The sequence below is a fragment of the Gorilla gorilla genome, chromosome 19, assembly GCF_029281585.2.
Source record: "Gorilla gorilla gorilla isolate KB3781 chromosome 19, NHGRI_mGorGor1-v2.1_pri, whole genome shotgun sequence".
Taxonomy (NCBI): Eukaryota; Metazoa; Chordata; class Mammalia; order Primates; family Hominidae; genus Gorilla; species Gorilla gorilla.
The window spans coordinates 41963302-41977813 of NC_073243.2; the positions used below are offsets into that span (position 1 = coordinate 41963302).

General features: G+C 40.2%; 1 protein-coding gene across 2 annotated transcripts in view; it reads right to left on the reverse strand.

Moving 5' to 3' along the window:
• PIK3R1 (phosphoinositide-3-kinase regulatory subunit 1) overlaps positions 1-14512 on the reverse strand; it is an 83072-nt gene that overhangs the window by 13367 nt on the left and 55193 nt on the right. For both annotated transcript variants that reach the window (XM_031003243.3, XM_055367061.2), the window contains exons 3-7: positions 11717-11809; positions 11186-11260; positions 5466-5597; positions 4468-4669; positions 4190-4269 (exon numbers count right to left, since the gene is read on the reverse strand). In XM_031003243.3, the coding sequence (XP_030859103.2) occupies positions 4190-4269; positions 4468-4669; positions 5466-5597; positions 11186-11260; positions 11717-11809 (582 nt within the window). The remainder of the gene's footprint in view (positions 1-4189; positions 4270-4467; positions 4670-5465; positions 5598-11185; positions 11261-11716; positions 11810-14512) is intronic.

Here is a 14512-nt window from a genome sequence, read left to right on the forward strand (position 1 = left end):
ATTAGACTTCAATTATACTACATTAATATTTCTGAATATATCCATGAAATCTGAAATATGTAAATACACTTACAATGGGTTTCATTCAAAGCCACCCTGTGTTAAAAAGACTTATTTTTACCTTGGTTTGCCTACAGAAATCTACTTTACCTGCCTAAGCATTAATTGGATAAAGATAACACAATGATTCAAGAAAACTTGTCATTTGGCTTTCAATATTTTTAAGACTGTTTAGTAACAAAATAGAACAGCAAACTATCAACAAAGTCTAGAGAGCTTACTCTGTGCCCTACCTTTTCCAAATCTTAGCTTCCCTCTGTAAATAAGGAGAATCCTTATTTCCCAGGATTGCTGGATGCATTAGATGTGTTGATGTATTACTATTCTTTGAAAGTTGGAAGTTTATCAAAGAATAAATTTAGATAATTATTATGCTGTACCTAGTTCTCTGCTAGGAAGAGCTCAAAAGGAGAAAAAGGCTTTACCCTTACCCTTTAGAAATGTAATTAAGTAGATTAATAGGAAAAACTATAGACAGTTAAACATAAGATGACAGGAAGCTTAAAGGCATAAACATATTGAATGGGTCGACTTAACTTGCATATAAAACGGGAAGGACCTACTTGAGTGCAGATAAAGTGGATGGCACTGCTTGGGGCAGCGACGTATGGTTGCATATTTTGTACACTGTGCAAAGGCACCTAGGCAAGATGGAGGAGTGGTGATGAAATCTAGGCTGCTCCATTCACCAAGCCACATATTCATACAAAGGCACCTTCCTCCCTCCAAGCAATGTACTCACATCAGGGTGGCAACTTCCCAAGTGTCCCTTTTAGCCCCTACAGGCTCCTAGAGGCCGTAGCTCTGCTGGCTGGGAACATGGCGTCAGTAAGGAAAAAGGCCTGACAGGATTCACACAACTAATGAGGAATGGGTGGACTGAAGGAATCAGACCTGCTGAATGAGGACAGCTCCCATAAGGCCTCAAAAGCTAGAGTTGATGCGATAGATAGCAGGAAAATTATCAGTTCATTAAATCTCATACCAACCCCAGGAGAGAGGCATTAACCCAATTCCACAGTCTGGAAAACAATTTGGAAAAGCTGAGTTACTCGAAAGAGTTGCGATTCCAATCCAGATCTATTTGAGTCAGAAGCCCACTGTTTTTTCCACTGCACGGCTCATGGAGTGATTTGGAGCCTTATCCTGAAAAGTATAAACATTGCCCTGACTTTGTTTACTATATGTGACCCATGGGGGCTAATTTCACATATTTTTAGTTTATTACATGCTGGAAACTTCAGAGGAGTTTTTGATTGGACACTAAAAGCAGCCTCATTGCTCATGAAGTTTCCAAAAATCCAGGCAGCAGGGCATGGCAGATAGAATGGGCTGGAGTGTAGGAGGTGGCTCCTGGGCAGACCCGGTTTGGGCCCATACTGGCCGGGTAGCACAGAGCGAACCTCTATCTGTGGGCCTCGGTTTCCTCATGTCCATATTGGTAAAGCTGGACAATGCTTTCAACTCTAAAATGATATTTTTGTGATACTATCACTTAAAATATGTACTGCTTTTGTAAAATACCAAGCCATTATTTTGTACTGTGTAATTTATTTTGAATAAGTCTTTAAACTCCATGCATCAAAATGCTATTTCTCCTTTGCCTATTCAAATTGTACCTATTCTTCAAGGCACATTTCAAGCCCTATTTCTTCTATGAGCCTTTTCTGTCTACTCCATTACCCTAGAAAGTCACCAGCTGCATTTCTAAAGTTCTTTTTGTACTTAGAGTATGTGCACTCCCACCTAGCATTTAATTAGATACTATGTGCTAATGGCTCTTATTTGAACTGATACTTTGCCTCAAACATCATAAGCTTTGTCATTTCAAGTTCTATCTGGTAATAATTAGAAATGCTGTCTATCTGCCCTATAACAGAGTCTTGCTTTTGTCTCCCTTAAATATCATTCAGGTACTCATTTGCGTTCACAACAGTGTTACTGTAAATGGCCATTCGCTGGAGATGTAAGGTGCTGTGCTTTCAAAGTTCTGTCTGGTACTAGCACATGCTGTGGCAATGCTGAAGGACTCTAAGAAATTATTGCATTTTTTAAACCAGGCCTAAGAATCATTTCTTCAACCCAGGCTGCCATAGCAGTCATTTGCACTGGAGCCATTCCTGAATACAAAGATGTTCTGGATGGGGACGTTTTGTTCCTGGAGTGGGCAGTACAATGTATGCACACATGAGAGATACTAAAACAGCCATTTAATCCCAAAGGTCCTATACAAATCACACAAACTTCCTGGGAAAACGGCTCAAACTAGAGTTTAAAACCGACTTGGATTTAATTTTTTTTTAAGAGGCCACATAAATACTGGGATGATCTAGCAAATGTTCAAGGCTTTGTCATTCTTTAGCAGAGCTGATGGAACTAATCCTCCTTTGAAACAGGCGCACCAATTGCTCAGCAGAGAAATGTAGGGTCCTTTGACATATCAAACAGCTTTCCGGGTGGCATTATGAAAATAGTGCAGATACCCATTTTTACTTTGGTGGAATTAGGATGAAACTAACAAAGGCGTTTAACTAGTTTACACCAGTCAGGCTAATCAAACTCTACCACTGATTCTGCTATACCTTGTGTAGTAGAAATTCTCCAAAATTCCATGTGATAAATTCATTGGTGGGTATCTGTCAAACCCTGTCTGGCTTTGGCTTCCATGTGTCTCCTCTCTCTAGAGGAGTGGCCGCTGAAAAGATCAGGACTACCCACTAGCCCTTCACTGAGAGCAGGGTCCAGCTCTCCCTAGTCTCTAAAATAAACCTCAACTTAAGTGCCATGTGCCACACCCCTACCCCAATTCTTTTCCACTAAGTCCAAAGGCAGCCTCTGAACACCAGCACAGAGCTCCCAAATCCATTCACAGTGACCTGTGTACTCACACGAGATGAAGCCTTTTGGCCAACCCCTGGACTGAAGTCCTAGTCCCTACCTGTTGACAGTCTTCTTTGACGTAGTTTATCTAGAATTCTGGGCACCCCTGTTAAAACATTCTGCTTGCTGTGATTTGGAACATCCCATGCTTGCCTTATCTACTATACCGGATACCTCTCTCTCACCTTTGGTACATTTTGGGCCTGTCCACATAAACCTTTCCCAATACCCGCATCTTCAGTGTTTACCTACCCTATCCTCTATCCTACCTGCTGCAGGTGTGTTTTGAGTCTAGGCCCTGGCCTCTTTTAGGCTGCCCCATTCAGATGCAAGTAACCAAGCCTGGCTGTGCAATACCCAATTAAGAAAAAGCACAACTTAACTCTCCATTGCATGAAGATGAAACTGAGTCCCCATGCCTGCTCATACAGAGATAAATATGGTAATCTGCATATATTACCTATAATAAATATATTCATGGAGTTTCATTTTAAGTTCCAGGCATAAATTAAGACTACAAGCAACACCTTTTACTGGTCCTGAAACTTCACACGTATAGTACCCTAATTACTATTCTAAATAACCAGTGTCGATTAGCTAACTTTTAACTGGTATATAGCAAAATGAGGTTGTTTAGACTTTCCACGGTAGAAGAAAAATACATCAGTTTAAATTAAATGCATTGCTAACATGGTCTACATTTCCTGCTTTGTTAAATGGCTAACTGAACAGCAGCCTGCTTTCAAAGAAGTGTCTGGCTTGCTCGAACTTGCTGCAGTGAACACTCTGGTTTCATACTGCTTGCATTATTGAAAATGTTTATTTTGACAGGCATTTCTCAGCATACCCACTTCCAAAAAACACATTCTAAAATACTTTAAATTATATAGTAATTATAAATCCCCTACTTTGTAAGTATTAGAAAGAAAAACAAAAATGTCAACAACTAAAATGAACTCCATAAATCTCTTCAACAACCTGAAGCATAAATGTTGAAGGGTACAGGGAACTCTCCAAACTCTCACCTAAAACCAAGATAATTTAAAATCCACAAATGTTGAAACTCGGATAATAATTAACATATACACTACCACTCAGCTATTTTTTCTTTAAATCATAAGGTAACATATTACTACCAACTGTAATTCCATAAGAAGCTGTGTTACTTCAAAGGAGGTTTATAGCCACCATTTTTTAAGGCTCTAAAAAATGAACAATGAGAGAATGTTAAATGTTCAAAAAGCATTACCTGGTGCAGGCTGTCGTTCATTCCATTCAGTTGAGATTAAAATTTCTATAACTTTTATGAGGTTTTCAGTATTATCAGAGCTGTAAGAAAGAGAGTTTATTAGAAACCTTTTCCCTAAAAGCAAACTCATTTTCATTTATATACACTCAAGTGAATGTGTGTGATAGCATCTGCACATGCATCTCTGGAGTAGTATATTCAGAATACATTTTCATGACCAATCCATTTAGGACCACCCCTCATCACCCCAAAATACATGTTTGTCTCCTTTCACTTACCTGGCTGCTGAGAATCTGAAAAGCATAGGGCTGAAAATTTCAGAGAGTACTCTTGCATTCAACAGATTTTTGCTGGAGGTTTGAGAGAGCTTGAAGAAATGTTTTAACAAATACTGAAGCGTAAGCCAATACTGATGAGGTATGCTAGGCGACCTAATAAGTTTCTTCAATAGCTGAATATATTCTTCAGAGCTTTGTACTTCTACAAGTTTAAACAAAAAAAAAAAGAGAAATGAGTAAGCGACTACTTCCAGGTATCAGTGAATAAACACCTAGAAAAGTTCTGCTCTTTCTTCAAGCTATAGGAGTCATTTAAAAAGTTGTTGGGAGAAGCACACAGTACATTTGTCCTTCTCATTAGAAAATGCATTATGAGAAAGTAGAAATCTCAGGTCAAATGGAAATGCAAGAAGCTCAGTGTGTAAAAAAACCACAAGCTGTTCAGGGTGTGCTGGCAGCAACTTACCCAGTATTGAGCAGCTTCAAGTGTGATTGGCTAACTCAGAGGAGCATCAGATAAGTATCACAGGTTTTAACTTTGAAGGTTACGAACCACAGTTTCCTGTCCCCAAAGCACTTAACTGAACCTTATCTCCTAAAACTGAGAGCCCTCTTCCCTCAACACATTCTGTTATGGCCACTCAGGAAAGATGACAAGAACATCCCCCATCACTGGATTCTAGTCCCAGTTCCTTGAATCTGACACTAGTACTTGGAAGACCGTGTCCTTCATTGACATACAAACTTTGTTAAGACCAGTGGGTTAACAATGAGCCATTTCTGATTCTGACATGCAGACGGGCTTCCCAAGCAAATGAGAATCTGGGTCTTCTCTTGGATGCTTGGGTGGAGGAGGAAATTTGAGGTGGTATTGTTGGGGGAGGGACAGGTCACTACCACTATTTTCTAACCACTATCTCTATATATGCAAGACATATACAAGCACCTCTACATCTCCATGTATGTTCAATGAGGTTCCCAGAAGAGAAAAAACAAACCTGGAGCTAAAGAAATCATTTCACTGTAAACGGCTGCTGGAATGACAGGATTTGGTAAGTCCAGGAGATAGCGTTTGAAAGCGTCAGCCAAAACGTGCACATCGATCATTTCCAAGTCCACGGAGGGTGTATCTAGGAAACAATTTAAGAAATATTTCAGACATTTATTTTATAGAATACATCAGTTGGGCTAATTTTCTGAACAATTTGACTCACATGTGACAAAAAAAAAATAAATAAGGAAGCAATATGAGGATAAATACAAGACACAAAGTATTCGTTAGCCGTACTTCTTGTAGGGGTTGCTCCGGGCATTTGGGGTAGAACAATTCTTCCTGTGGAGGTCTCTCTGACGTATTGCAAGCACTTAGGATGCCAGACCCCCTGCCCATGATGCCAGTAGCAGACCTCCACAGTTTGGGGCAACAAAAAATAATGCCTTTGTTATGGGCTGAATTGGGCTGCATCTTCAGTGGTTACCTACCCCATCCTCTGTCCCACCCCTCTAAGCCCAAACTCCTAGTGCCTCAGAAAGTGACTGCATGTAAGTTAAAACGAGGCCATTAGAGTGGACTCTAATCCAATGTAACTGATATCCTTCTAGGAGGGGAAATGAGGACACAGAGAGAGACACACTAGGGATGCACAGGCACAGAGGAGAAACGCTGTGAGGATGCAGTGAGCAGGTGACCACCTACAAGCCAAGGACAGAAGCCTCATGGGAAACCAAACATGCTTTTTTCTCGGACTTCTAGCCTCCAGAACCACGAGAAGTAAGTTTCTGCTTTTTGAGATGGAGTCTCACTCTGTTGCCGAGGCTGGAGTGCATCTCTGGTGTGATCTCGGCTCACTGCAACCTTCACCTCCCGGGTTCAAGCAATTCTCCTGCCTCAGCCTCCTGAGTAGGTGGGATTACAAGTGCGTACCACCACGCCTGGCTAATTTTTGTATTTTTAGTAGAGACAGGGTTTCATCATGTTGGTCAGGCTGGTCTCAAACTCCTGACCTCGTGATCCACCCGCCTCAGCCTCCCAAAGTGCTGGGATTACAGGTGTGAGCCACTGTGCCTGGCCAAGTTTCTGCGTTTTAAGCCACGCAGTCTGTGGTAACTTGTTATAACTGCCTGAGCAAACGAATAGAGAACCCAAACATTTCCTAACATCCTCTGAGGGTGGTTCTGCCCTGACTGAAAAGGGTTCTAACTAGGAATGGTTAGTCATATAGTAAATGTTTCCTAAAACCTCAACAGGAAAAATTTAAAAATGCATATTCCCAGATTTCCTAAGACTTGAGTTGATATGTCTCAGAATTCATGTAAATGTCACCAACAGAGTGATGGATTCAACAGTAAGATACTACAGACTTTTAGCAACCAATCTCAAGAATATCCATGAAAATAATTTGAACATTTTTAGAATGTTTCTCCCTAATTCTGGCTGAGTATTACTAATCTAACCTGTGGACATCAGACAATCTCAGAAAATAAGATGAACATACATGTCCAGTAAATCCCTCAGCTGGGAAACAGGTCAAGCGATCCAATAACGGGGGTAAAACTAATCAAAACCACCCTCCAGGCACTCACTACGCATGGCACTCTAAGTACTGGGGTTGGAAAAAGACACAATGCCCAGCAGGAAAAAGGGATGCTAGAAACAAAGATCTGGGGGCAGGGGTGACCATGGGCCTCTAGAAAAGGAGAGGTCTTTGGCTGCTGCTGAAGGATGTACACTAGCAATGCGAAGGATAACTTGAGGAAAGTAATCTGGGGACTTGTGTACTCAGTGGAGCAAAGGTGGGCTGATGGGCAAGATACTACATTTGTAACAGCTTTACTAATGACAGTGTTAAGAATAAATTGGAAGGGAGTGCTGCTAGAAGTAAAACTACCAGTTTTAGTTCTCTGAATCAAGGTGATGGGGGTCTGAATTCTAATGCAGTTAGAAATGTACAAAATATTATCGAGACCTCATATAACTCAGTGATTGACTGCATTGGGCTGTGGCCTAGGAGAGAATGAGGAAGTATGAAAGTTTACTGCAAAGTGTTTGAGTATAAATGAGTGGGAGAAGGTAGTATCCTAGATAACCTTGAATGAAATATGACAGTACAAATCATTCTAGGTTGAGCCTAAGACTACAAAAATTCCTTGGACATATCATCATAAACCAAACTTGCCCCACTAGGTAGGCCGACGTTCCGAAAGTGAGTCACATAACCACACAGCTCTAAGAAAAGTCGGTCTGGAATAGGATATGGATAGGTCAACTTGAGGAAGAGAATTATTAAATTTAAAAGGTGAAGAGGCAAAGTGTTAAATCACTTAAATGTCCTACAACCAACCAACCAGAGACATATCACATGTTTAACAAGTGTGGGAGGGGCAATACCATTGTAGTAGATCCTCTGCATAAAGGATCTACGTTGAAGGTAATGCAATTGTGAGCATAATTAAATACTGTCAAATAAAATTGTGTGTGTGCTGCTATAGGAATTCTCTATGGTCACCACTCTTGGCCGTGCTTCTGGTTTCCCATACACTTTGCCCCGCGTGTTTCATCTAATGTCTCTCTGCCCGGAAAATTAATATTACCGAATTTGCTTATCCTAAAATATGTGATAAAACATTTGGTGATGCAGTATAAACGTTAAGATAATAAATATGCATACATCCCTCCCTCAGGCAGGGTTTCCCTCTGTGCTTCTGCAGTGCTAATGAGCCACCCCTCTAACAAGACACTTCCCAAGGAGTATAATCATCGTGTGGGATTATGTGTCTCCCTACTAGACCGAGGTATGTCAAGGGCAGGGACTGTGGCTGTCACCTGCTCTTCTGGCATCCCTCAGTGTCCAGCACATACAACGTGTTAAATGTTTGTGGACTGAACTAGAAGGCTCAATCCACAAGTGAAGTTAATTCGTCAAAGCCCTTTTCTAACACATGAGGTATATCAAAAGAACTTTCATAGTATATGAATAAAATTATCCTATGCAGGTCTTTGGGTAACCTTACCTTATGTCAAATTCTACTAGAGCTAGTGACAAAGTCTGTTCTATTTATCTGACTTCTGCTCTCTAAGAATCCTTTTCTGCATTGAAACTGGCCTAACGTGCTCTTCCATTAGCTATTCCCACCTGTCATGCGACGACTTTTGAAGAGCTACATAATCTTTAGGTCTGGGTTGGAGGAGTTTGCATTCTCTCCTACCTCACTTTTCACTGAGTCTACTCATGACAGGTACCCAGTAAACTCTCCAACCCTTCACTCCTCCCTCCCTCCCCCTGGAATGGAGTCTCCTCTTCCTTAGGTCTCTCCCTAGGTTAGTGGTTCCCAGTGGGAGTGGGATCCTGCCCTCTGCCATGAGCCATCTGGCAATGTCTGGAGACATTTCCGATTGTCACAACTGGGGGAGAATGCTGCTGGCACCTCATGGGTAGAGGTTAGGGATGTGGCTAAGCTTCCCACAATGCACGGGACAGGCTCCCACTCTTCCAGCAAAGAATTATCCAGCCTAAAATGTCAATAGTACCAAGGCTAAGAAAGCCTGAATTAGGTTAAATGAAACCAAAAACTGTCAGGTGAAAATCTGAATCATTAAAACTTGCATGAGACAAAGAAACAATTCATTTTAGGGCAAAATTAAAAAAAGAGAAAAAAATCAAGGACTTTTGGAGTCAGAAAAATTAGCCACTCAGCCACTGAAAAATGTGAAAGAAATTATTTACCTGAGGGTCAGCTTTCTTTTCTGGTGAGTTAAAGTTACTAGGACATACATCACAAGGTTAATGTGTGGATGAACTAGCATAACAGGTGCTAATAAAAGTGGGCTATTGTCTGCCATGTCTGTCCTTTTCAAAGACTGGTAATTCACAAGGTTAGTTAAAAGCCATAATTTTTTTTTTAGGTGTAAGTGACTATTTTGGAGCTTCCTCCAGGATATTATACAATGTTTTTATGTATTGAAAAATCTTTGAGTTGGAAACAGATCTGGCAGATCCACTCCCAAGTTTGGACATCATTTATTTATTTATATTTTTTGGGGTGGGGCACAAATTTCACTTTTTTTTTAGCACAGACTCCAAATGAAACCAGTTTTCTATGTGTTTTGATCTCACTGGGGAAGGAAACCTGTTGGTCAAAATGTACCGTTGACGTGAATCTTGGTTGTTGACTCTATCTCACGAGTGGTGTGAAGAGTTTTTTTTTTTTTTTAATAACTAAACTGCATCATTTTGTGTTGATCACATTATAAACCTAACCACTATTTCTCAAATAACTTCCACTTCATCAGGCTCTGATGTCTAAACTCTTCCTGTGACTAAACATGTTCATAATTTGACCAGTTTTCTGACCCAAACATGTGTCTTCGTTTCAATTGGCTAAGGACAAAATTCAGCATTTCCTTAACGCCCTGATAAAGCTGTCAGAAATACCGAAAAACAAGCCTTTTCACCTTGAGTGTTCTGCATGTTAACTTCTAATGACCTGCTCTGTGGGAAGTGCAGGAGGCAGAGCAGCAAAGAGGATATGCTCTGTTCGCATGCAACTGATTTCCATGTACAAAGGAAAAATGGAGTTAAAAACATTTTTTTAACTTTTAAAACATCTGGTCAGAACATTTCAAGTGTAAGAATTTACTGATACTGATAAAGGTCTAGTCTCCTCCTTTTCTCCAAAATACCTCTTTTCTAAAAGTCTCAGAAGTTGCCTCATTTTGAAACTGCCTCATGCTTCAAATTCTCATTTACTATCATGTGGGCATTCTTTGTACAATTATACCTCTGAAGGAGTCCAAAACTGGGTTTCACTCTTTTTGGCTTAAACACCTAATTTCAGTTAAAATGATGTGAGGCAGTATATAATTTTTTTAAGTGTTATGAGGGAATGAAGGATCTTGAGAGATTTATAAGAAGATGACTTGCTGGAATGCTGGCAAGTAAATTGATTTGTAGTTTTTCCTCTATGCCAAAGGAGGGAGTGGGTGTTTGGGGTACTAAAGCCCTCTTGGCTAAATTAATTAGTGTTATTTAACAAACTGTCCTCAATTCTTCCCAATTCCACATCCAGTGACATCATGTTGGTTAGCTTGAAATAAGCCCCGGTGGGAATATTCATGCCACAAAAATGGGCAGACGCTACAAACCAGGGCCTTTTTCTTCCTAGAGAGTTGGTTTATCAGCACACCACTGAACATAACAATATCATGATGTTACTTAATGTACTCAACACAAAAAAAGAAAGAAGGCAAGCCAGAAACAAAGGGAAACGGAAAAGGAAAATGGAAGGGAAAGGTAATAAAAGAAAAAGGATGTCAGAAGAGACATTTCTTAAGTGACATAGGCTTAAAAATATTTTTTAATTGATTCAGATGAATTAGATGTAGCCAAATTCAGGGTCAAGGAAAGATGGTAGATACACAGAGTGAGAGAAACACCAAGAGGTGGTTTCTCTCCTCTGCAGGACCCAGGGCCTGATGGCTATGATGATGACCAACATGCCTGCAGGGAGGCGTGCACACACTTGCAGCCCAACTCAGGAGAAAAATTTCAAAGGTTTGCACTGTTACCATAACAGGGCAGGGAGAACTGTGCATGATTTGAGTTCCCTTTAAATTTAGAACACTGCATAGATTAAATTCAATTTTGTGTGTGTGCATTACCTGAAACAGAAAGCCAAGACCTGTCTTTCCCATTTGCATTTCTAGCTCTGTGACACTCACCACAATCAAGAAGCTGTCGTAATTCTGCCAGGTTGCTGGAGCTCTGTGTTCTGTATAGAGTTGAACATTCCAGACCTAGGACACAAAACAGACCACAGACCATGTATGCAAAACACAGCTCTCTGGAGAACCTGTGAGGCTGCTGCCAGAGACATTCCAGTTTCCATCCAGTATCTGTTCTAGATGTGTACCAAATATTCTTGGAAGTCAACTCCTACTATTAATCTTATCTGGCATGTCGATAATTTTGGCAAAACCATCTGGCCTCTAAGAAGAAAGTTAATCATATTTATTAAATTATGAAGAATTTAAAAGTTTCCATATGGAAACTACATGATAATCTAGAGTTAGAAATTACAGACCGAGACATTTTTCCCAGTACTTAGCCCCAAACAGTTTGAGTGTCCAGCAGAGTATCTGGACATAGCTGGTAGTAGGAAATTTACTAAATGAATGCACAAGAGACAAATAATAAGAGCCATGAAATAAGGGTAGAACAAAGGAACTGATGCTCTCTAGCAGTCTGGTTACCTTTCTTTTCAATGGCTTCCAGGAGCTTGATAAGAAGAGGCGGGGCAATGTCAGGAGGGGCAAACTGCTCTGCAAGATCCGGGAGAGTCAAAGCTGCAAACAACAAAATCCCACCATTGTATTTAATTTGGATAGTTGAATGCATTAGACCACAATGAAGGACGTACAAAATAATTTAGTTACATCAGGCCCGAGCAAGAAGAACCCCTGCTCTGGGCTTTTGCACTTTCCAGGCCAAAGTGATATGCCCACTGCTTCTCACCTAGGGTCTACTCAGAGTAATGCTCCAGGATTTCCTGCTAAATGGCCTCTTATGGCCTTTCCCCCAGGTCCACTCTCCCCAGGACAACCCCCCCTGTCTAGGTACACCCCTGGGCCCCAAAGGTGGGGGGAGTGGCAGGATGGATGGGAGTTTGGATGTGCAAGGAGAAGCCAGGGATGAACCAGGATCCAGCTCTCCCCATAATACCACACTCTAGGGCAGAACTCTCAGGAGCCCAAGAACCTGAATTCAGATCTCTCCTCCTGGTCATTAGGAAGAAATAACTGTCTAGAAAGGATGGGACAGATTTTATTGAACAGTTGACATGATTTATAACAAAAATACTTAGGCACGGGGTACTTGGGCCTCTTTTTGCATTCTTGCCCCAAGCCTCACAAATGCCAGGTATGGGCTGAGTCTGAGATCCAGAAGCCAATATGAATGATCACTGCCCACTTGATATCAAATTAAATTTCTGTGTAACTTTGTCAAAGCCTTTGTTTATGTATTTTTTGGTCAGTTAGTAGTTTTTAAAATGTGGTGTTTTCATAAACTTTTTGCATGCGTTTTAACCATTTACAATGATACCAAAAAATCTAACTGGATGACACTCATAAATAACATTCTTCAACATTACATTGATAACCTTATTCTCAGTCCAAAAAAAATAAATAAGACCATTGTAAGCAAAAAAATTCTCAAATTATGCCAGAAGAGGGAGCTAAATATATTCATCTTAAATTTGTGAAACTGCAAAATAAAGGTAAATTAAAGTCATTATGAAAATATAAGTACAACCTGTTTATTAGCCTCATCGCTTGCAGTCTTTTCTAGGAATAATTTATATAATCTGAGAAAGACTAAATATCTGCAATTTTGTTTCTGTGAGATTTTACCAGTATAGCTCTTTATTAGAAGCCATATACTATGGTAAAGAAATTTTCTTTTTCTTTTTCTTTTTTTTTTTGAGACAGGGTCTCGCTCTGTCACCCAGGCTGGAGTGTAGTGGCGTGATCATGGCTCGCTGCAGCCTCAACTTCCTGAGTTCATGTGATCCTCCCACCCCAGCCTCCTGAGTAGCTGCGACTACAGTGCACAGCATCACTCCCAGCTAATTTTTTGTATATTTTTAGTAGAGACGGGGTTTTGCCATATTGCCCAGGCTGGTCTCGAACTCATGGACTCAAGCAATCCACCCACCTCAATCTCTCAAAATGCTGGGATTACAGGTGTGAGCCACTGCACCTGGCCAACAAATTTTTAATTAAGCCTGTATTTCAAGTACTAAAAGTCAACATAGAACAAATTCACGTTATGAAAGTAATGTTATTAAATTTTGATCTCAGAGAAGTATGATTAAGTCATTTTGCAAAAATATTCTTTCAGATTGCAGTACGCAATGTGCAGTACATAGATGGATGCATGATCTTTCCACCTAATTCTATTAGCCATTGCAACTACCCAGGATAAAAAGAGAAGAGCTATATTATGAGGGAAAATCCTACAGTAGCACTATTAGAGTTTTCTGTGATGATAGAAATGTTCTACAGCTGTGCTCTCCAATAAAGCAATGACTAGCCACAGCGGTTATTGAGTAAAATGCAGCCATTCCCAGTGAAGAACTGAATTTTTTATTTTAACTGATTTAAATGGAAACAACCATAGGTGGCTAGTGCCCATAAAATTAGAGTATAGTCTTACTTGCCTGCACAAGGGCAAATTTTGTCCATGGCAGATGAAAGATTCCCGAGTCGGCTTTGTGTTAGAGATCCCACTCTAAAGCTATCCCTGAAGACAAGGCATCTTAACATAGAGCTAATCAATATTTGAACTCAAAGCCCTGCAATGTTTACCACTCGATTTCCTGAGTGACTTTGTCCTACTGCAACATCACTGTAACACATCTTAGGTTTCATAAAAGCACAAACGACTGGCCATTAGCTTTCCAGTCACTGTGCAGAGGGCTGGGTGGGAACTTCACCTCTCTCCGGTGTCTCCCACACCTGCCAGAGCTAAGCACCACCTGGAGGACGTGCTAGAAATACTGATTCCCAGGTACCACCCTAAATCTTCAGAATCAGAACATCCAGGAATGGGCTAGTAATCTGTCTGGGGTTAGAAATAAGCTTTAGGACATACTCTTTTGATAAGAAAATTCGTGTGGGTGATCCTACGAAAAAATCCAGCAATGACATCTCTCAAATCCCTATATGTTAAAATGTAAATATATCTGAAAATCACTTCAAATACAAATGTCTTAAAGGTTTCATAGTCCAATTAAAAGCATTACAAAATTTTAAAAGAAATATTATAAAATGAAAGAGCACACCATTTCATTTCCTCTGATAAATTATAAACCACTTCCCTTTGCCTTAATATCAACTCACAAAAGTATCCTCTCTCACAAACACCTTCTACACTGAACACAATGAAATATCATCCTATCAGCATATATAATAGAAGGGAAATATAAAGGTAGAGGAATGATGTAGAAAAGTGTTATTTATTAAGATCTATTATTGTGTCATTCCTCA